Source organism: Falco cherrug, chromosome 9 (genome assembly GCF_023634085.1).
Source record: "Falco cherrug isolate bFalChe1 chromosome 9, bFalChe1.pri, whole genome shotgun sequence".
In the NCBI taxonomy this organism is placed as follows: Eukaryota; Metazoa; Chordata; class Aves; order Falconiformes; family Falconidae; genus Falco; species Falco cherrug.
This window is the reverse complement of record NC_073705.1, coordinates 28,898,521-28,921,086: the sequence shown is the minus strand read 5'-3', so window position 1 is coordinate 28,921,086 and position 22,566 is coordinate 28,898,521. Positions and strand designations below refer to the sequence as shown.

The following is a 22,566-nucleotide window of genomic DNA, read 5'->3' as shown; positions in this document are numbered from 1 at the left end:
CGGGCCCCGGCGCATGCGCACGGCGGGAGGGCCGGTGGCCGCTGCCCGGGGCGCGGGGTGTCATGGCGGCGGCCGGGGTGGGAGCTGCGGCGCTCGCCGCCTCCGTCCAGGCCTTCGTGGCCGGGCAGCAGGACGGCCGCGCCGCCGAGGTTGCGGCAGGTACCGGGCGGGCGCGGCGGCGGGGCGGGGCCGGGCGTGGGCGCGGGCGCGGCGGCGGGGCCGGGCCTGGGGCGGGCGTGGGCACGGCCAGGGGCGGTGCGGCCTGGCGTGGGGGTGCGGGGCGGGCCGTGAGGGTGAGCGTGGGGCTGGGGCCGGCTGGGGGTTGCGGGGCAGGGCCCGGGCCCGGCTGTGGGGCTGGGGCGTGAGGCTGCGGGGCGGGGGGCAGCGGGCAGGGCCTGGGCTGCGAGCTGGGCAATGGAAGGGGGGCAGCAGCTACGGTGAGGGGCTGCAGCGGCCAGGCAGAGGTGGCTGGGGGGCGATGGGGGGCTGTTGGGAGCCGGGGTGAGGGCAGAGGTGTTGGGGTCTCTCGGGGTTTTAGATGGCTGGCCTTGGAGCATGCGGTGGGATTGAAAGTGCTGCGTCCACTGGTGGTGCCAGGGGCTGGCCTGGAGCAGGGAGCGGGGCTTCAGCGTGAGGGGTGCGGCGTGGGATGTGTGAGCTGACGGGAGCATGAGGGGGCAGGCCCCAGCGCTGGAGGTTTGGGGGGCAGTGGGAGCTGCTGTGGGTGGTACCGGCTATGGGTGGCTGTGGCTGGGTGGCGGAGGAGGCACCAGTGGGAAAGGAGCTCCTGGTCTTGCTGAGATGCTGTGGGAGATGACCGATGTACTGGCTTCACTGGCTTCTGCGTCTGGGGCCCAGGCTCTGGTTGCATTCACTGTGGTTTCTCTTCCTTTCCTGGCAGGGCTTGAGTCATTTGGTTTCTTTGGATAATTTGTTCTGCTTGGAGTAGCAATTTGGTGACTTTGTTACATTAGGGAATTTGCAGCTTCAGGAACTTGGCTTTCTAAGAACAAGGCGGCATGTTTGTGTTTCTAGGCAGTGGCTTCAGTGTGTTTTAGAAAGGAGCTGAGAGAGCAGAGAAGGACTATGTAGGTTGCGTTACACAGAGGAGTAACTTACAGACCTTTCCCAAGGCTGATGGATTGTGAACTGATCCATGATATCTTGGTGATGAGATGAGCTGGCAAAATGGGAAGGTCACCCAGTGGTCTGTGTAACACAGAATGAAGAAAATGCCAAGGTTACTTGGAGGAATTCACTGAACTATGTGACATTCAAGATGTTGCAAAAGAGCTGCACAAAGCCTCTGAGATGCTTCAAATAGACGGGGGGAAAGATAACCTTACAACTGCTGGAGTCATCTGTGGTCATATTACAGAAGTGCCTGGAGAAAGCTTTGTCTCTTTGAAGACATACAAACAGAAGAGCTGCCCCTGCCTGCCCTCCCCACCCCCCAGCTCTCATCAGCCATACAGCACTTGTGACAAACCTACCTTGACAAGCAAGGGAGCTGGCAAGTGTCCTTTGGTCCCTCTGACCTCTTAGAGAATCACACATCAGAAAGTTTTAAATTGCATGATACATCCTTGAGTGAAAGGGAGGTTTTGTCTAACCTTGTGGCCATTTTGTAATTGTTGGAAGAAATGCATTGAGCTTCTCCCATGTGTTGCTGGGTACTAAATTGAGTGTAACTTGGCAAGTGGAAGAAGGGTCTTGGTGCTGTCACAGGCAGCTCAGGCTGCACAGGTCAATGGGTGGCAGAAGGGGGCTGAACTCTTATTAAAAGATGGGGAGAGAAGGATACTGCTGTTAGGGAAAACCATCACATGCTCCCCATGAATGCTGTGCTCATGTTTTGAGGGTATGAGGGAGACAAGAACCGAAAGCCTGCAGAAGTGATTGACGTCTAGAAGAACACTGTGTGAAAGGGGGACAGACATGTCAGGAAAGGGAGCAGATTGATTCCAAGTAATAATGTAGCAAAGGGTAAATGGCTTGCTTCTGTTTAGCCTCTGGGACTACCGGAACACCAGAATAGGAAGGCAGCCCCTCCTGGTAAGGGAGGGATTCAAGGGGACGTGCTGCTGCCAGATGTGGAGGCAGAAGTTTCATGGGCTCACCGCTGTGCCTGCTGTGTTGATGAGGCAGGTCCAATTATAGCTGTGCTTGTGCTTAAGCTGTCGTCTGCACAGCTCTGCCTGTGAGCAGGAAGCTGTATTTGCAGGTCAGGGCTGGTGTGGTCACTCCATGCGAGGTGAAGCTGGTCGCACCCCTGGGACCCTGAGAACAGAGTGAAGTTCTCAGCCCCAGGTGAAGGGGCTACTAGCTGTGGGGAGCATCAATAGCTGATTGTGGTTTGATCATTGCACTGCAGCTCTTTCCTGTTGATTAGGAAACCAGCAGCTTTGTGTAGAGGAGGCAGAGTGCTTGACCACACGGAGTTTCTCTCAGACTTCTTCCACGGTGGTTCAGAGGCACAAAGACTTCATGAGCTTGCAGAGCAGGATGTTGGGATGCAGGGTACGAAGGGGCCAGACAAGTTCTCTCGGCAGTCCACTCTGGTTTATGCTGGTGCACAGCACCTGCTTGCTGTTGCTCTGTGCTTCTTCTGCAGTAAATTTTGCTAACACTTTGTGGCTGTTGCTCAAGGCACCTCCTGTTCTGTTTATGGCTGTGGACTCTGCAGCCTGCTGGGCTCCTCTTCTTCCTTGCAGCTCCCCTTATGTGTTCTGTCCCTCTTCCTTCTCTGTCAAGCAGGATTGGAAGCCCTGTCTCTGGAGTCGGGGCTGCCTGCCGTCAGAAAACACTGCCAGCCCTTCTCCCATCCCCAAAGACCACTCTCTGATGAACAGCATGACTGGAATATACTGGAATTAACTGCTTAGGAAGAGCCAGGAAATGCTTGCAACAGCAGGAGACATTAGCTGAGACAAGGCCTGGGAAAGCCCCAGATGAAACCTTTAGGCTTCTGAGGGGGTGGGTGCCCTGTCAGTTATGTAGGCAAGACTTCATCAGAGCAGGGAGAAGAACAGGGCCATCTGGAGTTCCCAGAAGTGCTTCTGGGCAAAGTCAGTGAGTCTCGGTGACTAGAAGGTGCGTTTTTTGTGGAGGAAAGCTGTTTTGTCTGGGTAGAGAGTGAAGGGTGCTGCTAGTTTGCCAGCAATGTCCCTTGCCCACCTGAGCTACAGGTTAGGGGTCTAAGGTAAGGCAGTCCCTCGCCTCCCACCCCATGCCTAACTAAGGGGCACACGCAGAGCTTTCCTACTGGGAAGGTGTCACATTGGTGGTGAGTGGGAATGGAGAACCTGCCCTTCTGCCAAGGCTCTTGTAGGATGCAGCAGGTCCTTACCAAAGCCTCCCAAGGAGTGACTCTTTCCCCCAGTTGAGTTGCAAGAATGTTGAGGCAGGAGGTGAGTGAGGCAACCTGGTGGGGTGTGTCTGAGTCAGAGCTGGAAATAGACTCCAAGAGTCCCAGCGCCTTGTCTTCTTCTGACCACAAAGCTGCCTTTCTCCCTGCATTTCATCTTGGAGAGAGTTTGTGCAGGTCTTGCTCAGCATAGTGTGAAGGTGGTGCCAGGGTGGCAAGTTGGGTGATCACTGGTGTCTGGGCTATTTGCTTGGCTAGCTCTCCCCAGGAAGCACCTGGGAAGCTGCCTTCTGTCCCCTCCTGCCTTGCTCACATTAGAGAAGTGTTTTTTGGTGTTTCACCAAAGCGGAGCACAGCAAGGCTTCTCTTGGGAGCTACGCATTAGTGATGGATGCAGCCAGGCTGCGGGGCGGGGGTAGAGGCAAAGTGCAGGCAAGTTCACGCCTTGCTGCCTGCTCTCAGCTCTGATCCAGACAAGGCAGCTCTCGGTCCCAGACATGTTCGCAGGCAGGGCTGGAGGCAGCTCTACCAACTAAGTGCACATGGCTCCTTCAGTGCTTAGCAAGGCGTTGGCACCCAGCCAGCCTTTCCCCCTGTGGTGCCAGGACCCTTCCTGGCACCCATCGCCAGTGCTGTGCCCGACTGACGGTCTGGGAGCCTCTTTGGTTCACTCTCTTTACCTCCTTTCTTCAGGGGTGAAGGATGGAAGCTGGACGGTGCTGCAGCTTGTGGAAGCTTTGGGGTAAGAAAAACCTTATACCTGTTGTGTATCACATGAGAGCCTTGCAGGGGAGATTCCTGCAAGGAGGGACAGTGACAAGGAAAAGTGTGCTTGTCCGGGACGAGCTGGCTTCAGACACACCACAGTATGCAGGCCTGCCAGGATGTTGTCTGCTCACAGCATGGGGCCTGAGTGGTGCTTTGCCCGCCCAGGACTTGGGAGCTGTTTGGGAAAGGAGCAAGGCTGGAGCAGCTCTTGATGCTCTCCCAGGACCAAGGAGAGGTGTTGTGACAGGCAGCGAGCTACAGACCACTTTCAGTTGGGGCTGTCCCCAGCCGGAGCTGCCAGAGCACACAGCTGCACATCACTGTGTCACGAGCTGGCTGGCGCAGCTTTTGCTCCAGTCTCCGAGCTGTCATGACCTGGGCCTTAGAGAGGCTCGTTTCTCCCCAGCTGGGGGCTGGGTTTGCCTCATTGTAAGAGGCTTTGCCCTTTTTTGGCCCTTGTGATCTTGGTAGTCCTGAGTTTCAGATGCAGGACATGACGCAAGAGCAATTTCTTTTTGGTCCAAGTTGAGAACTTGGATTTCTTGCTGCGTGGCTCTGGGGCCAGGTACACATGTGCAACACAGTCAGGGGAAGAGGAGTCCACTCCCACCCTGCTGGCAATTCAGGCAAGGTTGGGCCACCACTGCCCTGCCCAGAGAGCAGCACCCCTTTGTTTTTACAGTGTGTCTGCTTAGGATGTGCTTCCTGCTTGGGTGTTCCTGCTCACAACAGGCTTCTTGGCCTTTCTCCCACGCGGACTAGGTCTTGTCTGGAGAGCACAGATCCTCGGACACGCGGGCGAGGCATCCAGCTGCTGTCACAAGTCCTGCTCCAGTGTTACTCCCTGCTCCAGGAGAAGGAAGGTAAGGGCTGCTCAGGGTCCTTGAGTGGCTGCTGGCAGGCTGGGGGCAAAGCCTGCGCCACTCAAATGTCTGTCTTGTGGTTGGCAAAGGGATTGATTTAGCACTGTGATGACTTCGTATGTATCTCTCAAGAATCAGAGTCCAAGGAGGGTACAGGGCCTCACGTTGCAGCCTTTTTGCCAACCTCACCACACAATTAATGTAATTCCCTAAACACACCAAAGCCCTAAGCTGCAGCTGGTGCCCCTGGCAGTGTGTGGGTGTTGCACGCCCAGGTGTGCTCAGCACCACGTGGGACGCCTTGGGGATACATCTGCATGTCAAAATCCTTGGGTGGTGATTCAGTGCAGGAAAACCGTCCTTCACAAAGCGAGTCATGTCGAAGCCCTGTGGCCTGCCTAGGTTAACTCTGGGGGAACCCTGGGGCCTGGGCAGGAGGGGAGATCAGTGTGAGGATAAGAATGGAGTGGAGGACCAGCACGGGGAGCTGAAGTCGTCCCATTCATGGAGGCAAGGAGAAGGTTTGGCTGTGTTAAATGCCCCATAGCAACTGGCTGGCAGCAGGGGAAGCCAGTAAGTGCTGCTGAACTTTGACGTGGGCCTGGAGGCCTTGCTGTTGGGTAGCTGAAACTGTGCCAGCAGGCTGACAAGGCAGGGGGTCCAGCTAGTGAGGTGGAGGAAGGGAAGGATGGAAGTAAAAGGTGCTTAGTTCTTGGTGTTTGGCTCTCTGTAAGGCTTAAACTAGTTCCAGGCAGGGCCAAGAGCAGCTGTGCAGAGAGAGTATGGTCAGACTAGGTACTAGTGTAGCTAGAGTCAGGTGTGATGACTGTGATGGGGTTGGGTGCTCTGGAGGGGCAGCTGGAGGTGGGGAGGTTTGGTAGGGATGCCTGGCAGAGTCAGGGCAGCTGAGCAAGGGGAGCGAGCTGGATTACAGCCAAGTCACCAGGAGCTCTGGAGGAGGGTGGGCAGAGCCAGCTCCCTGGAAGGCACAGGCAGCTGCTGTGACACCCCCAGCTGGCCCTGTCTCCCTTCGTGTTTCTCCTCACGCAGTTCATTTCTCAAGTGCTGCGTCAGGCTGCCTCCTGGGGGGGTGAGTTTCTGCAGCAGCTGTGGGTGCAGGATGCTGCTAGCCGGCTCTTCCAGTCTGCTTCCTGCTGCCACTCCCCACGGCCGGGGTGTGCAGGCGCCCGTGGCCGTGACTCAGGGGTCGGGAACGTGTTGTGGAGCCAAGTGCAGAGAAGCCAGAGCTCGGGCTCCAGCCCTGTGCCCCACCCCACGACATCCTCCAGCCTCGGCTGAGCAGGCATCTGCCGCTTTCCTGCTGGTGTCTGTACCCACAGGTCTGGACAGGCCAGGGCAAATGCCTCTCGGGTAGTTCCAGTACCTGTGCAGCAGCCAGAGGTGGGTGCTGCCCCGCTGCGGTCTGATGTAGTTGGTCATGAGGGGAGGGTGAAGGCATTGGAACCAGGTGGGTGCATCCAACAGTGGCAGTTTGTCCCGTTCACCGGTGCAAGATGTGCATGCTCTTAATCTGGCAGCTGCTTTTGGCAGAGTTGGGGCCAGCACCCGGTAGCTGCATTTCCTGGGTCTAACGCGTATGTGTGTCTGTTCCTGACAGTGCTGCATCTGGTCCTGTTCTATGAGAACCGTCTGCAAGATCATCACCTTGTGATCCCCTCGGTGCTCCAAGGACTCCGAGCACTGGTGAGCTCACACCTCTGAGCCCGTGGTATGGCAGTGTGCTCCAGAATGGTGCCAGGGACATGCAACACCTCAGCGCAGGCTGGAGCAGCATGTTGAGCAGAGCCTGGCTGGGCTGTCAGCTCCTGCCCGGTGGCATAGCCCTGTGTCCTCTGTGCTCCTGCTGTGCCCCTTGCAGAGGAGATTGCCTTGGTTTCCTGCCCCATGCTGCTACTGGGGCAAGGATTCCCTGGCCACTCTGGGGAGCAGTGCAGATGATAGGTGTCCTGACCTGTCCTGTGTATGGGGGTGGTGAGCTCTCCCTGTTGTAGGAGAGGATCCTGCAGGCAGCTGCTGTGGAGAGACAGGAGTTCTGTTATATGGCTGTCATCATGGTTTTCTATTCTTGCTTTTCTTTTCCTGTCCCCAGAGCATGTGTGAGGTGCTGTCCTCAGGGCTATCAGTGTCTGTGCTCAAAGCCATCTTCCAGGAGGTACATGTGCAGGTGAGCAATGTGATTTCCCATCCTCCTATCCCTGCTCCCTGCTCCCTGGGTGACTGGGTATGGCCTTCCCGCCCCGAGAACTGAGCACATGCAGCAGCAGTGCAGTGTAGCACATCCTTCCGCGCAGTGCAGTGCTTCTGCAGAGCTTAGAGACAGCATGGCTAACTGCAGAGGGAGAGGCAGACAACAGCTGAAGATCCCATTTGGCCCTTGTCCTCTCATCTCTCATCCCTGGGGGAATTATTTCCTTTGCTCTATTCAGGCTGTGTTTAAGTGTCCCCAGCTCCCAGATGCTCCTCTGATTTAAAATTGTTGATGCTGACAGGGCCTTGGCCAGCATTTGTGGCCCTGGTGTGACTGTGATGGTGCATTTATGCAGTGATGGACACAGCTGTGTTCAGGTGCCATTGCACAGGCATGTGCACACTTCGCATGTGCTGAATGGGATCTGTGTGCCAGGAAGCAGCAGCTGAGCTGCTGGGGGTCCTGCCCCCTTCTCAAGGGCATGGGCTGCCCTTGGCTGGTGGGTAGCGGTGCCACCATGTGCGGAGGCTTGTTCTGATTGCTCTGCTCCTCCCTCCAGTCCCTCCTGCAGCTGGACCGCCACACAGTCTACAGCATCATCACCAACTTCATGAGCACCAGAGAGGAAGGTGAGCGGGCAGATGCCAGAACCACTCTGGAGTTGTCAACGCTGGGAAAATGGCTTGCTTTCACCTTCTCCGGCGGCTCCGTGGCTCTGCCTGAGGAGAGCTGGAAGGGCTGCAGGGCTGGGCTGATTTTATGGCTTGGTGGTGAGGTCTGGTGTCCTGCACCTACTCACACTCCTTCTTTCTGCAGAGCTGAAGGGCCTGGGTGCCGACTTCACCTTCGGCTTCATCCAGGTGATGGATGGGGAGAAGGATCCCCGCAATCTGTTGGTGGCCTTCCAGATCGTGCGTGATCTCATTGCCAAGAACTATGCCCTGGGTGAGCCTGTGCCTGCTGTGCAGAGCTGGCTGGGAGACATATTGCTTTTCTTTGAGCTGTTGGAGGGATGGCTCTTGGGTCTGACTAGGGCTGGGGTGGTCCTTGACATGCTTTAGGAGCTGCGTAGCCAGCCTGTCGTGGGTACTAGGCATAGCTGCTGTATCTTAGCATCTCTGCTTACTCCCTCTCCTCTCCCTGCAGGTCCCTTTGTGGAGGAGCTGTTTGAAGTTACATCCTGCTACTTCCCCATTGATTTTACTCCAGTGAGTGAGTCTGCCCCATGCCATAGCCTATTCCTTCTGGGGTTGGGTCCCCTCCAGAGAATGGGAGGAGGGGGTGGGCAAGAGTCTTGGCTGGGGAGTGCTGAGCTGTGAGCTGTGGTACTCAGGCTGACAGACCAGTGCCATGCTGGCTGCAGTGACTGGCATCCAGCTGCCTTGCTGGAGATGTGATGCAGCCTCAGCTGACGGCTGGGTTGGGAGGTTTCCTGATGGGTGGATGACTTGCTCTCCGCTTCCTTTCCAGCCCCCCAACGACCCTCATGGCATCCAGAGAGAAGACCTGATCCTGAGCCTCCGGGCCGTACTGACCTCCACGCCCCAATTTGCTGAGGTAGGAAGCTCCTAGGGGGTTCTTGAGCACCCCATTGTTCCCTGAGTATAGGCTGCATTTCATAGTGCTGCAGCTCCTGCTGTGGCTCTTGGGATGGGAACAACTGGGACTAGGGGCCTGCACTAGGGCAGCTCTGTCTCCCGCTGGTGGTGGGTGTGGGGAGGGTGCTGATGCTGACACCCTGGGAAGGGGCTGCCTGTTGCTTACGAGGGTAGTTCTGGCAGAGGCTGAGCTTGCAGCCCTGCAGGGCCATGGACAAGGTGGTGCAAAGGCTGGGCTTGAGTCTAAGTGCCTCTCTCTGCAGTTCCTTCTCCCTCTGCTCATTGAGAAGATGGACTCAGACCTCCAAAGCGCCAAGCTTGACTCCCTCCAGACTCTGGTAAGGAGGGATCCCCTAGTGCCTTTCGCCCACAGCTGGCATGTGGCAGCAGCAGCCACCAGCCACCTCTGAGCCCCTCTCCCTGCCAGCCAGAGAACTCTCCCCTACAAAGCCACAGTTTCCAGGGTCCTAGTTTGGCCTGCATCACTCCCTATTTTTCTGTCCCTTGAGTGGTTTGTGTAGTTCAGCATGAGCCTGCCAGGATGGGCAGTGTCACGGCTCTATGTCCTCCTGGTACTGGCTTCTCTCTGATGTTTTCTCCTGGCTCCCTCTGGCAGACTGCCTGCTGTGCTATCTATGGGCAGAAGGAGCTGCAGGAATTCCTTCCCAGCCTCTGGTCTTCGCTGCGCAGGGAGGTGAGTACTGCAGGGCCCCTAACAAATGCACCGCCACATCTGGGCTCCTGCTGAGCAGGAGTTCACAGCCAGACCAGGCGAGCCTCATGTCTCCCAGCAGCCCCCAGCTGAAAAGTGGGGGACAGGCCAGCCCTATCAATGTGTCCCTGGGGCTTGGATGTGCCCTACTGCCTGGTCAAAGCACATAGGAAGTGAAATGGGAGCCTGAGCCCTTCAGCCCACATTGGGACCGTGAAGTCTGTGTTTGGGGTCAGCATAGGGCTTAGCTCATCCTATGGCCTCTCCTGCAGGTGTTCCAGACAGCGAGCGAAAAGGTCGAGGCGGAGTGCCTGGCCGCACTGCATGCCCTCTCTGCCTGCCTCTCCCGCTCTGTGCTCAGCTCTGACACCGAGGATCTGCTGGATTCCTTCCTCAGCAGCATCCTGCAAGGTAGCTAGCAGAGAGAACTACCCTGCCCTGAGCAGCCAGGCCTGCAGGCATCCTCCTAGCTAGAGATCTTCCCTCCTGTTCTCTTTGAAGCCTCTCTTCTCTTTCTAGCCCTCACAGCCACTGTTGGCTTCTCCAAGGTAACTGGCTGCGGGAAGGGAGGAGAAGGGGGCACAGTAGGAAATTCCTATAGGATTGCATTACTTCCCTCTGCTGAAATTGGGGCATCCAAGGCTGTCCTGTGCACTTGGAGGTGGGGGTGAGCAGCTCTTAGGGAGGCAGTGCTGCAGCTCAGAGCTGTGCCCTGGCAGCATGTCCCAGCCCAGCCCTGCACGCGAGGCAGAGGAGCTCTGCTGGTGCAGCTGACACCCAGCCTATCTCAGATTGCAGGCACCATCTGTGTGAGCCCGACATGAAGCTGGTGTGGCCCAGTGCCAAACTCCTGCAGGCAGTAGCGGGTGCCTCCCTCCGCGCCTACCACCATGTCACCCGCAGCGTCCTGCCTCTGCTGCTGGAGCAGTACAGCAAGCACTCGCAGGTGAGGGGCACCCTGGCCTCTGTGGTCACAGACAGCAGGGCCAAGTGCACCCGCTGGCTCTGCAGGGCTCTGTGGGAGCAGAGTGGGCATCTTTCCCTGGCTGTGGTTGGGGACCCGTGGGCTCCCTGTGGCCTTGCAGTGCTGGGCTGAGGCATAGCTGTGTCCCAGCAGTGACGGTGATCTGGGTTACACCTTTGTGTCCCTGCAGAGCAGTCAGAGGAGGACAATCTTGGAAATGCTGCTGGGCTTCCTGGAGTTGCAGCAGAAGTGGGGACATGTGGAAGAAGGTGAGGCTGGCTGGTCTCTCTGGCCAGAAGCACCCGTGTCCCAGGGGGCTGCTGGCTCTGGCCTCACCTTCATGTATGCTGACAGAGAAGGAAAGCCCAATGACCTGGGTGGCTGCATGTGCGACCCCCTGCTGATGCCCCAGGGACCCAGGGTCTGTTGGGTTCTGTGGTGGTGGCTGTGCAGTGACAGCCAGGTGTAGTCAGTGACTCTATGCCTCTGTCTCTCCAGATGAGAGCACTCTGCTGTCACTCCGAGCCCTGGTTTGCTCTGTGGTGTTCTCAGCGCTAACGGATCCCAGTGTGCAGCTGCAACTGGTTGGGATCAGGGCACTGACTGTCCTGGGCTCCCTGCAAGGTTGGTGCCTTGTTTCCCTTGGGGAGGCAGAGGGAGGTGTCGCCCTGTTCTGGTGCCGCGTGGCTGCTGGGCTGTCCTTGCCTGCTGCCTGTAGGTGCACAGGAGCGCTGGCAGCATTTTCTACCCGGGCCGTGAGATCCAGGGACGCTTGGTCTCTCTTTCTTGTCTGTTTGTGCTGGGCATCTTGTGTCTCTGGCATGCTGGTGTGTTGCTGCTAGCCTGGATGAGGGGGAAGGACGCTGGCCAGAACACGGGCATCTTTGCCTTTGGCCACGGGCAAGTTTCCTTTATGGCTTTGTTCCAGGCTTCCTGTCTCCCTCTGACCTGGAGCTGGTTGTGGATCACCTCATCCATCTTGCTCTGCGTGAGGAGGATTCCCAGAGCAGGTAAGGGGTGGGTTGGCACCACTGCAGTCATTCACATTCTGGGGAGAGGAACAAAGCCTGGATTTGCTACACAGAGGGGCTGTAGTCTTGGGAATAGCGCAGGAACTTTCTGAGCTATAAGACCACGTGGGTGTAAGAGCAAAGGGATAAACCAGATGACTTAGGGACTGGAGATGAGAAAGTCTGGGCCTGTCGAAGTAGAGGGGTCTGCTCTGCCTGCCAGTAAGGTGAAAAAGGGAGATTGCTGGGAAATTGGTTCCTGGAGGCACCTTTTAGCCCAGATCTGTGCAGCTGGTGTACAAGCAGCTCCAGGTTTGCAGTGCTCACATCACCCATCCTAATCTCTTCCCACCCTGGCAGCGAAGCAGCGATGGAGGCAGCTGGATCTCTGGCTCCTGTCTACCCAAAGGTTTTCTCTGGACGCATGGTACCCAGGCTTGAAGAGGAGCTGCAGTCAGGTAGGGCTGGCAGCCTTAGGAAGGGAGTGACCTCTGGTTTTGGTTGAAGCCTGTCCACCGCCATTTGGTTCCTGCCGGGCAGTGGGGCTGTGCCAGATGATGTAGGTTGGTGGCTCTCCTTGGGGAATTCCTAGCACAGACACTGTGGTACTGGCACAGGGAAGGCCGTGCCTGCTGCTGGCAACCAGCCTGTGTGGCCAGGATCACCCTGGTGGGGAGGAGCTGCTCAGCCACAGGGCAGGCAGAGTGCTTTGGGCAGGGGTCCTCAAACTTTTTAACCAGGGGGCCGGCACACAGATGAAGTGGCAGGCAGTCATCTGCGGCTGCTTGGTTTCCCCCCCCAACCCCCGGCGGGGGCGGGGCAGGGGGGTCTGTAAATACGGGGGGCCGGATTGAGGACCTTGGGGGGCTGTATCCGGCCCGCGGGCCGTAGTTTGAGGACCCCTGGCCTTGGGCCTGGCACGGGCTAGTTCTGCTGTGCTGCTTCACCCCGTCCACCCTGGCAGGGTCTGGGCCCTGAATGCCCTGGAGCGAGGGGCCCTGGGATCACCCCAGCACTCCTCTGAGGTGTGTTTCCTCTTCAGAGCGGGAGCAGGAGAGCTCCTGTGACCACCGCTCCCTGCGGCAGCGCTGCCTGCAGGCCCTGGCAGCTGTGTCCACCCACACCAGCATTGTGAGGGAGACTGTCCCTGTCCTGCTGCAGCATCTCTGGAAGGTGCACAAAGGTAATGCAGCCTGCAGCGGGCAGCTCTCTAGAGCGCATCTGGGCAGGAGCTGCCTCCATTGCCAGCGGTGGCTGGGAGGGTGGGATGGCAGTGATGGGAGGAGCCCAGGGCTGGGCTCTGAATCCCACTGGTGGAGGGGGACTAGGGAGGGCTGCACTGCCCTGGGATACCGGCACAGATCAGAGGGGTGGGTGCTGCAGCTGTTTGATAAGATGGTGATCATCGTGTCCTGCAGGGAGCGAGGCCGGGAACGCTCAAGACATTGTGTCTGTGTGCCAGAGCCTGCACCGTGTGGCCCTGCAGTGCCAGCAGGACGCGGAAGGCTGCTGGTACTACCACCAGACGGTGGTGCCCTGCCTGCTGGCCATGGCTGTGCAGGCTGCCATGCAAGGTAGGTGTGGGGCTGGAGCAGAAGAGGGAGAGCAGGCAGCTCCCTGGCTCTCTGGGGGGTCCCTGACCTTGCAGCCAGTGCTGCTGCTGCTGCCCTCCGGCAACTGCCAACACTGCGTGCCCACTGCTGCCTGCCAGAGGCAGAGCAGCCCTGCGTCAGGGCTGGTGTGGGCCAGGGGCCTGTGTCTGCCTCATCCCCCTGGGCAGTGGGCTGCAGCATGTCCCTTTCCTCCTGCTGCATGCAGAGAGCACCCACTCGCTGCTGGGCAAGGCGCTGCTGGAGGAAGAGGTGCTGGCTGCCATGGTCCCAGTCATCAGCGCTGCTACCACTCACCTGAGCCCTGAGTGAGTGATGCTGGGGGACACACCGGACACTGCATTGTGGGGAGGGGGCCGGCTGCATTCCCCCTGCTGCTATCTGTAGACGGCAACTGTTCGCCTGCCGGGAGGCACCCAGGAGCTCTCTGGTGGCCCTCCCAGAGCAGCACATTGCAATGTCTGCTTTCTCTAGGCTGGCTGCCCAGAGCGTGTCTCATGTGGTGCCCCTCTTCTTGGATGGAGAGGTCTCCTTCCTGCCCCAGAACAGTTTTCCCTGCTCCTTCCAGCCCTTTGAGGTGTGTTGGGTGGTTGGGGCTGGGGTGCTGGAGCAGGGCCAGGGGATGAGGATGTTGGCACAGGCTGGCAGCAAGGACCGTAATGACGTGGGTGTTGTTACTCCCCTGCAGGACGGGGAGTGCTTGGAGGCACAGAGACGCCTGGTTGCCCTCCTCATGGCCCTTGTCTGCTCCTTGCCCCGCAATGTAAGTTGGTGGGGAACAGAGTGGAGAAGGGGCCCTGACTGAGCACCCTCTGACCTGGGCCCACAGCAAGCTCCATGGGCAGAAGGGAGTGTCTGTGGCCCCGGCCTGTAACACACACCGTGTCTCTTCCAGGTGGCTATTCCTCAGCAGGAACGTCTGCTCCGGGAGCTGCTGGCGCTGAGCTGCTCCTGCAACTGCCCCTTCACAGCTACCACAGCTGCCAAGTGCTTTGCAGGGCTGGTGAACAAGCACCCGGCAGGTAAGAGGGAGCTGGGCAGGACAACACGGGTCCTTGCCTACTGCTGGCAGGGGAGTAGCTCAGCCTGTCCCTTCTGTGTCCCCAGGGCAGCAGCTGGATGAGATCTTGCAGCTTGCAGTGAACAGGATGGAGCCCAGCCTTGCAGAAGGGCCCCGCCGAACGCAGGCACTCACACTGCTGCTCTGGGTAAGGCCCACCCTGGATGTGGGAGAGCTGGGGGGCCGGCTTGGTGCTAACTCTGCTCTGCCTGCACAGGTCACCAAAGCCCTGGTGCTGCGCTATCACCCCCTGAGTTCCCACCTGACGGACAAGGTAGGCAGTGGTGGGGCTGGGTGATGCTGGAGGAGCATGCCTGCTCCCCGTGCGGCCGGCTGGGAACCCCAGTGGCCGAGCGCCTTGTCTCAGAGCTCTCTCCCTCGCAGCTGCTGGGCCTGCTGGGTGATGCGGAGCTGGGCCCTGCCGTGGCTGACGGCTTCTCCCTGCTCATGGCCAAGTCCCCAGATGTGCTGCACAAGGGCTGCCACGCAGACGTGCGCATCATGTTCCGCCAGCGCTTCTTCACTGACAACGTCCCCAAGCTGGTGCAGGGCTTCTACAAGGCTGGCCCTGGTGAGCGGCCGCCCCCAGCCCAGCCCAGCCTTGCCGCCCTGTGACCCCTTACCCAGGGGACTCGAGCTGGCGTCCCCTTCTTCCTCTGCCTGCCTGCAACCATCTCTGCTCTCCACAGACGTGAAGGCCAATTACCTGAAGGGCCTGTCCCATGTGCTCAACCACCTCCCCAAACCTGTGCTGGTGACGGAGCTACCCACGGTGAGACCCAGCCTTGGCAGCGGGGCGGGACTGTGGCAGTGCAGAGCACATGGGTGGGAGTTACTCATGATGTCTCCTGTGTCCTCCCCACCTGCAGCTGCTTTCCCTCCTGCTTGAGGCCTTGTCCTGCTCGGACCACGTGGTGCAGCTCTCCACGCTGAGCTGCCTCCAGCCGCTGCTGCTCGAAGCTCCCCAGATCATGAGCCTGCACATTGATACACTGGTCACCAAGTTCCTCAGCCTCACCTCCAGCCCCACCATGGTGCGTGCACCCCCTCCTTCACCCCACACTCCTCTCCTATGCCCCTGCGCTCTCTGCTGCCCTCACCCCTGTCTGTTCCAGGCTGTCCGCATTGCCGCCCTGCGCTGTGCCCATGCACTTACCAGCTTGCCCACAACAGTGGTAAGTGCTCCCGCAGCAGTCTGCTGCCTCCTGGATGTAAAGGGGCAAGGGGGTCCCAAACCTCCTCCTTGGGGGCAGCCAGCACCCAGCTCTCTCACTGTAAGAGCCCATTCTGTCCTACAGCTGCTCCCATACAAGGCCCGAGTTATTCGGGCGCTGGCCAAGCCTTTGGATGACAAGAAGAGGCTGGTACGGAAGGAGGCAGTGGCAGCACGGGGGGAATGGTGAGTGGTTGCCAGCCGCTGGGGTTGCTGGTGTTTGGGGACATGGCTGATGGTACCACCTCTGTCCCCACAGGTTCTTGCTGGGGAGTCCGGGCAGGTGAGCACCCCACATCACCTCCCTGTGCTGACTGACAATCTGACCGGGCCCCTGCTAACCCACCAAGCCATCCGACTGATGCCACGGACCCTCGAAGCCCAGTACTGCCCCGACCGCTGGGGCTGGAGCTTGAGGCCAGCAGACAGCACCCCTCAAAGCGGCACCTTCCCAACACCCACAGAGCGGAAGGAGCTGTACTGCTCGTGGCTTGTCAGCCTCTGCTGCAGCAAGGGACAGTGACGGACAGACTCGCCACGTGTGAATAGAGAGGGCAGGCCTGTGCACACATGTATGGTGTGTGGCAACCCCTGTGCCAGAGGAATAAATCTATCTGTTTTGGTAATGCTGTGGGAGGGTCCCTGTGCTGCTCAGGCTGCGACCCCAGTGCCCTTGCATATGTTGAGTAGCTAAAGGTGCTGCTGGTCACAGGCCCTTACTCGTCTTTCCATATTGCGGAATCATGAGGGTCCCTTTCATCCCCTGTACCCAGAGGTCTGCCCCCCTCCACCAGTGAAAAGAGCCAGGCTCCCTTAAAAAAAAAAAAAATTTATTAGATGGTCTTAAAAAGGCTCCCTGGGGAGTGCTTGCAGGGCAGGTGTGCCATCCTTGGCATGCAGGTGTGCCATCCTTGGCACCTAGCCCTGCCGGAGAGCTGAGCAGGGAGCAGCAGCTCTACCGCCTTTCCCCCTGGGCTGCCTGCAGCCACCAAGGAGCCATGAGAGCAGGTGTTCAGGCACTGGCACTGTCCAAAGAGCTTCCCATGGCTCTGGCTCAGGTTAGCAATGTGTGCCAGCACTCACCTTCTGCCAGGCACTTGGGCCAAAAGGAGTCGCGGTGGCAGAGCGGGTCGCCTGTGCGCTCCCCTGCCTGCGGGGAGGGAATTCTGTAGCACCTGGGCCTCAGATGGCCAGGAGTGGCGCACGCTGCTTGGTCACGCAGGGAGGCAGGTCCCAGCTCAGGCCTGTCCCGTGGGGCAGGTGAGGAGAGGGCAGCAGGACGCGGGTAAGCCAGTGCCTGTGGGGAGGAGGAGGAGTGAGGCCGCAGCAAAAAGCCAGTCTCGGGGCTCAGCTCTGCAGAGCCCAGCCAGGGCTGTGAGGAGCCGCCACAAAGGCTGAGCTCAGCTGGGACTCTTTGGCAAGAGGGGTGCTGGATAGGCCAGAGCTTGCCACCAGGCAGGGCTGAGGAGCAACATGGCAACTGCTGCCCATAGTCCTCTGTGCCTTGCAAAGCCCCGAGCAGCACACAGCATGGGATGCTCGCTGTCCTGCTCTGTCCCAGCACTCACGCACCGCCGAGCCACCACCTTCCCAGGCAGGGGCTTCCCCAGGGTTTTACCGTGGCACGTCCACACCCAGGAACACCTTCCAGTTATCCCAGCTGCCGTAACTGTAGGGGTTCCTGAAGATCTGCAGTGGTGGGGGGGGAGACACACATCATGCCTGGCTCTGCCTCAGCCATCCCTCCCGCTCTGTGGGCTGTGCTCACCTTGCCTTTCTTCTGCAGTCTCTGCCTCTCCTTCTTGTTGATGTGCCGCTCAATGCTGGTTTCCCCACGTGTGATGAGGGCAGCGTGCCACAGTGTTAGTGCGCCCAAGGCCAGTGCAACCGAGCTGGGGACAGCAAAGGACAGCAGGTTGCACACAAGCCTTCCTTCCCTGGTGCCGCAGCTGTGGGGGGCTGAGGCTGCCTTCCCTACACCCACCGCTGCATAGGTGGGTCAGCTTGTCTAGTCCCCTGTGACGGAGCCAAAAATCTCTCCTCCTCCATGGCCCAAGAGTTGGCAGGATAGGGACATCTGAGCAAGCCAGCCCAGCCCCGGGGAGGGACAGCAGTGTCACAGGGCAGGAGGCTGCACAGTCCTTGCCCCCCCCCCCCCTCACTCCCAGACCCTGGGCCCCCTTACCTGCATAGGACCCAGAGGTAGACCACACTCTTGTGGAATGCTCGCTGGCGGAAAGAGAAGGTGGGTGGTGGCGTCTGGTAGTATGTCTGAAAAAGGATCAGGGAGTGAGGGGATTAACCAAACTGCTTTATAGCTTGAAGCCAGACAGGGGGACTGCTGCACCGCTCAGTGATGCAGAGCTCAGACAGCTAGAAAGGACTGTGGCTGGAACCAACACAGCAGGCAGGGTGATGGGGAGGCAGCCTGAGACAGCCATGAGACATACAGACACCCAAGAGCTGGCACGCGGGTGAGAAGCAGTGGGCTGGAGGTAAGGGGGGAGGCAACAGCTGTGGGACTGGTCAGGACACACCACACTGCAGCTGGTGCTCAGGGCAAGATGTGTACGTACTGCTGCAGCTTGCCCAGGAGAGCAGGGCCTGAGCAGCACATGCCAAGCAGCTGCCACCAGCCAAAGCCCCTGGAAGCTGGGTGCACAGGGAAGCAGACCCCAAGCTGCTGGAGGCAATGCCACAGTAGAGCTGCCTGGCCCGCCCCAGCTCTCTGACACGAGATGACTGCGGGGGCTGGTTCTGGCTGTGACGTGCTCCTCAAGAGCAGGACCCCAAGCAGGACCCAGCCTGCAGGGCAGCTCTGCTCCACACTGCCTGGAGCAGCTGCGGGGCAGGGACGTCCCACCTGGTTGGCAGCCACCTGCAGTCTCTCCTTCTCAAGCAGTTTCATTCTCTAGGGGGATGGAAAACAGGGCACGAGTTACGTGTCTCAGAGGGCGCCCTTCCCCCTCACTGCCCCCACTGCAGGACCAGGGCAGCTGGGGGTGTCACAGGAGGAAGGAGCGGGGAAGCAAAGTCACTACAAGGCCAGACGTGGCCCAGCCTTGTTCTGCAAGCTCAGCTTGGGGAGCCCAGACAACCTCGGAGCACGGCAGGGTAAGGGCCAGGGCCTGCCTGCTCACCTCGATGGCTGCATAGGCATCCCGGAACATCTCCCAGCCGCTGATGCTGCAGTAGATGCAGCCCATGGTCATGAACAGGCAGAAGGAGAAGAAGTAGCGGTGGTTGTAGTGTCCCACACAGTTGTTTAGCCAGGCTGCCTCTGGGGTTAAAGGTATGTAACTGACAGACCATGGGTCCAAACCCACCCCAGGGACAAGGGCGGTTCTTCTTGGCCCAGCCCCCAGCCCCCTTCCCTGTGCTGGCTGACTCGGGTGAGGAGCAGGGCAGGGAGAGAAGGGGGAAGCAGAGCCAGCTTCCCCTAGGAGAGTGCCGCAGGTTAGTACTGCAGAAGGATACGGCAGTGGTGGTCCATCTTCAGCACGCACCTGGGAGGGAGGAGAGCAGCGCCAGTGTCAGTGCAAGCACTGCGTTCAGGAGGGGGCAGGCAGCCCCCCCAGCCCTGTGGGCTGTGTGAGAGATGAGACAAGAAGCCAGCAGAGCAGCGGGGAAGGGGCCCCGGTCTTGCAGTGTGGCAGGGGGCAAGGAGAGGCTGCCCCAAGTGCTGCGGTGGGCAGAGGTAAGGAGCCCTACCTGTTGCAGATGCTGCAGTGGTGGGTGCGAGCTGGCTTGGGGGCAATGCATTTCCTGCAGATGGAGACGCCAGTGAGATCGTCCTTGGCCTGTGCACAGGTCAGAAGAGATTTGTGCACCCAAGGCCCACACCCATCCCCTGCTCCCCATGCTCCTCACCTCCCCTCTGACCTCCCCCCACCTCCCCACCTCCCCCTGCCCAGCCTAACTGCCCCGATCGGGAGGCCACCTCCTGCAACGACACCACTAGGCTTGTTTAGCTGTTCCCAGTGGTTGTCCATAGCTGGTCCCCGCTGCCCAGCTGGGAGAGGCTGTGCTGCCAGTTGGTGCCTTACCTGCGGTGGGTGCCCAGGTGAGGTGGTGATAGCCATGTAGTAGTGGAAGACGATCATGATGAGGTTCCAGTGTCCGTAGGCGAGGTGCCAGCAGATCCAGGCAGGTGTGTAGGTCTGCAGGATGAGGGGCAGCAGGCAGATGTACACGATGGCCACGATGGAGCTTGTCAGCCCAATCACCAGTGCCACAAACACCTACAGGAAAGGGGCCTGGGTCACTGGAGTGGGCAGCACCTGCCCCTTGCTGCCTGGGGAGCGGCACAGGCAGGATATGGTCACAGGAAACCAATCTGAACCACACACTGATGTCCCCACTCCCTTCCTGCCTAGAACACAAGCAGCCCCGACACTCAGTTGCCCCAGCAGCGCGCTCGCCCCAGCCCCCCAAGCCGGGTGCCCTCTTGCCCGGTGAGGGTACTCACCACACCGAACCACCGGGTGACGTGGTCCACCAGCCAGTATACAGGCTCAAAGAGGGAGTCAAGCACCACGTCACCGTTGGTGAAGGAGTTGTACAGCAGGGAGCGGAGGCAGAGGTGCCCGTAGTGCCACAGCTGCTCTGCCTGCCGCACCAGCTTAAATCGTCGCCGCCGGCCCAGCCGCAGGCACTTGAGGAGCAGGCGCATCACCGCCGCAAACATCCGCTGCCGGCTCCTCATCCCTGCCATGCTGCGCCTGGGGGGAGAGGAGCTCAGCGTGGGCAGGCCACCCTGCTGCCTGGTCGTCCCTCAAGAAGGGTCTCCCCTCCCAGACGTGCTGAAGTCGATCACACAGCTCCCTGTACCAACTCTGCCAGACGCCTGCCTGCACAGCACAGCAGGGGCCTCTCCTTCACCCTGCATAAGGATGCAGAGCAAGGAAGCTAAGCCCAGACTCCTGGAGGCTGTGGGGCCACTGTCACCGTGATGGCTCTCTGCGTGGAGCAGGGGGCACAGGCCCCTCGACATCTGGGCTCAGATGCTCTCTGGTCCCATCTCGTCTTTCCTAGCGGGGAGGGGGCCGGGGGAGCGACACGGAGAGTCTGACTCAGAGGAAACCAGAGAAGGCATGAGCATCCAGGATGCTGGGCCAGTTCCAGGGACGATCCCAAACTTAGCCCTTCCCAACAGGTTTGGGAACAGGGGAAACCACACAAAATGTACGTGGAGAAATAGGGCCAGGATTACCCCTCCTCACCTAGTCCCTCTCCTCATCCCCAAAAAGCAGGGCCAGGATGCTACTTTCCTCCACCTCAACCTCTGGACCAAACTGCAGAGGTAACCTTGCACATTTCCCAACCTCACAGCCCTACTCCAAGAGTCCCAACGCTTTCTCATTCACCTTGGCTGGATCCACCTTGGACAACACCATGTAACAACAAAGGAGTGGCACAGGGGAAGCCCCAGGCTGAGGTGATGCTGTGCAGTGCTTCCCTACCTGCTGAGCCCCTTGTCCCACCCGAGACCTGTGCTGGGAGCAAATAGGAACCCGATCTGGCCCAGCAGCTGGGAAAATGATCTGCAGGGCTGGGGCCCCCAGGCCTCCGTGCAGACAGTGCCCATCAATATTAAGCAGTGAGGCTGCCCTAGGGTCCTACCAAGGCACGTTCTGAGCCTGGGCCAAATTCTCACCTTGGCATGGTGCCAGGCAGTGGTGCCACAAGGTGGGGGCCCTCCAGCGGGGATTGGCTCCCTGTGCTGCTGTACCCACTGCACAGTGCTCAGGGAGCGGCAGGGAAGGTAAGGGCAGGATCTGCAGCATCCACATGGGCTGTCCAAAGGAGCCAGGTGCTCCCCTCTGCCCTGCCAGATGAGTGTGGGGCTGACCCCAAGGCTGGAAGCAGCTGGACATGAGGACATCAAACCCACCAGCCCACTCCAGGTCACAGGCATGGCTCCTCCCCAGGCTTCCTGTACCCTGGTAAGGGAGAAGCGGGATATGCAAACCCCAGTGCCACCCCTTTCCCCATGTTTGCCCTTGACTCTGCCAAGAGCCTTCCTCTGAAAGACGTCAGGTGCGAAGTGGAGCAACAACTTGCTGCTGTGCAGCCTTTAGGTGGCACACGTCCCTGTGTTGTCAGCACAGAGACAAAATGCTGGAGCCAGCAGCAGGTCCCGGGGTAAGCCCTCCCCTCCAAATACACAGCACCTCCCTGCCCCTCAGAGAGGTTTCCTCGCCTACAACAGCTGGCAGCTGCTGAGCAGGGGGCCCACAGGGGAGGCAGCCAGCCTGCCCCAGGGCAGGACACCCCTCTGTCCCCAGGCACCAGCCAGCATACAGCAGCACAGCCACAGGGATGAGGCTCCAGCAGAGCCATGCACCCTCCTTGGCCCAGTCAGTCACTGGGGCTACAGGCCTCACCCTGCCCTTGGCATTCCCCACATCCCAGTGGAGGACTGAGCCCATGGCGATGGGACAACGCTAGCAGCACAGCCAAAACCACAGGCAACAGCAAAGCCAGGCTGCAGGAAACCTTAGATTTGGCCCTGCCTAGGCACAGCCAGGGTCCTGCTCCTGCTGGGTCCAGCCACCCAGACCCAGCCCTGTGGCACCCTCCAGTGGCGCCCAGCTCCACAACACCCAGCTCCCCCAGTTCAGTAGCACCCAGACCCACAGTGGCAAGACACTCTCTGGCACCTAGCCTCATTGTGCAAAGGCTGCCCATACCAACAGCAAAAAGCTCTCAGCCTCACTGCATCCAGCTCCCATAACACCCGGGATCCCCACGCCCCGCAGCACCCCTGGCCCCTCCAGGCCCACAGCATCCCCCCCACTGCCTCCCAACACCATAGCACCCCCAGGGCGACAGCACAACCCCCACTGTCTCCCAGGCCTGCAGCACCTCCTGCCCCAGGGCACCCTCAGCCTCTCCAGGCCCACAGCATCCTCCCCCTCAGCCTCTCCAGGCCCACAGCACTCCCAGCCCCTCCAGGCCCACAGCATCCCCCCCCCCCCGCGCCTCTCCAGGCCCACAGCATCCCCCCCCGCGCCTCTCCAGGCCCACAGCTTCCCCCCCCGGCCTCTCCGGGCCCACAGCATCCTCCCCACACTGCCTCTCCGGGCCCACAGCATCCTCCCCACACTGCCTCTCCGGGCCCACAGCACCGCCGGCCCCCCGGAGGCCCCAGGTCCCTCCCAGGCCCACGACACCCCATAGCAACAGCCCC

General features: G+C 59.8%; 2 protein-coding genes across 4 annotated transcripts; one reads left to right on the top strand and one right to left on the bottom strand.

The window, feature by feature from the left end:
• The first annotated feature begins 27 nt into the window (after positions 1-27).
• On the top strand, positions 28-16,000 carry MMS19 (MMS19 homolog, cytosolic iron-sulfur assembly component). Its single transcript, XM_055720538.1, has 31 exons — positions 28-159; positions 4,061-4,109; positions 4,898-4,998; positions 6,617-6,702; positions 7,109-7,183; positions 7,767-7,836; positions 8,024-8,152; positions 8,354-8,415; positions 8,678-8,764; positions 9,069-9,143; positions 9,422-9,499; positions 9,790-9,928; positions 10,309-10,463; positions 10,672-10,750; positions 10,980-11,105; positions 11,410-11,491; positions 11,852-11,949; positions 12,534-12,674; positions 12,910-13,065; positions 13,310-13,409; positions 13,576-13,678; positions 13,790-13,864; positions 13,997-14,123; positions 14,209-14,309; positions 14,379-14,435; positions 14,546-14,732; positions 14,851-14,933; positions 15,031-15,195; positions 15,277-15,336; positions 15,460-15,560; positions 15,634-16,000. The coding sequence occupies exons 1-31, from the start codon at positions 63-65 to the stop codon at positions 15,659-15,661; spliced, it is 3,072 nt and encodes a 1,023-aa protein (XP_055576513.1). The 5' UTR covers positions 28-62; the 3' UTR covers positions 15,662-16,000.
• A 195-nt stretch (positions 16,001-16,195) lies between these two features.
• On the bottom strand, positions 16,196-22,125 carry ZDHHC16 (zinc finger DHHC-type palmitoyltransferase 16). 3 transcript variants are annotated; one of them, XM_027799622.2, is made up of 11 exons: positions 21,031-22,125; positions 19,843-20,095; positions 19,421-19,534; positions 19,086-19,174; positions 18,852-18,880; positions 18,515-18,648; positions 18,238-18,285; positions 17,560-17,645; positions 17,143-17,266; positions 16,993-17,063; positions 16,196-16,671 (listed from the first exon to the last, which is right to left on the bottom strand). In XM_027799622.2, exons 1-11 carry the CDS (start codon positions 21,036-21,038, stop codon positions 16,557-16,559), a joined length of 1,071 nt encoding a protein of 356 aa, XP_027655423.2. In that variant the 5' UTR covers positions 21,039-22,125; the 3' UTR covers positions 16,196-16,556. The 3 variants fall into 3 exon arrangements, with proteins under 3 accessions (XP_027655423.2, XP_005435211.3, XP_014132223.2); XM_005435154.4 differs by having other exon boundaries at positions 16,197-16,671; positions 19,421-19,615; positions 21,031-22,123; XM_014276748.3 differs by lacking the exon at positions 18,238-18,285 and having other exon boundaries at positions 16,197-16,671; positions 19,421-19,615; positions 21,031-22,122.
• Positions 22,126-22,566: the final 441 nt, after the last annotated feature.

Excerpts from the sequence above, each read along its gene's own strand:
- MMS19 (XM_055720538.1), top strand. The coding sequence starts at position 63 with ATGGCGGCGGCCGGGGTGGGAGCTGCGGCGCTCGCCGCCTCCGTCCAG. Across the intron at positions 10,464-10,671 it reads AGTACAGCAAGCACTCGCAG|AGCAGTCAGAGGAGGACAAT; the intron begins GTGAGGGGCACC and ends GTGTCCCTGCAG. Across the intron at positions 15,196-15,276 it reads TCACCTCCAGCCCCACCATG|GCTGTCCGCATTGCCGCCCT; the intron begins GTGCGTGCACCC and ends TGTCTGTTCCAG.
- ZDHHC16 (XM_005435154.4), bottom strand. Across the intron at positions 19,616-19,842 it reads TCACCCGGTGGTTCGGTGTG|GTGTTTGTGGCACTGGTGAT; the intron begins GTGAGTACCCTC and ends CCTTTCCTGTAG. Across the intron at positions 17,064-17,142 it reads GACTGCAGAAGAAAGGCAAG|ATCTTCAGGAACCCCTACAG; the intron begins GTGAGCACAGCC and ends CCACCACTGCAG.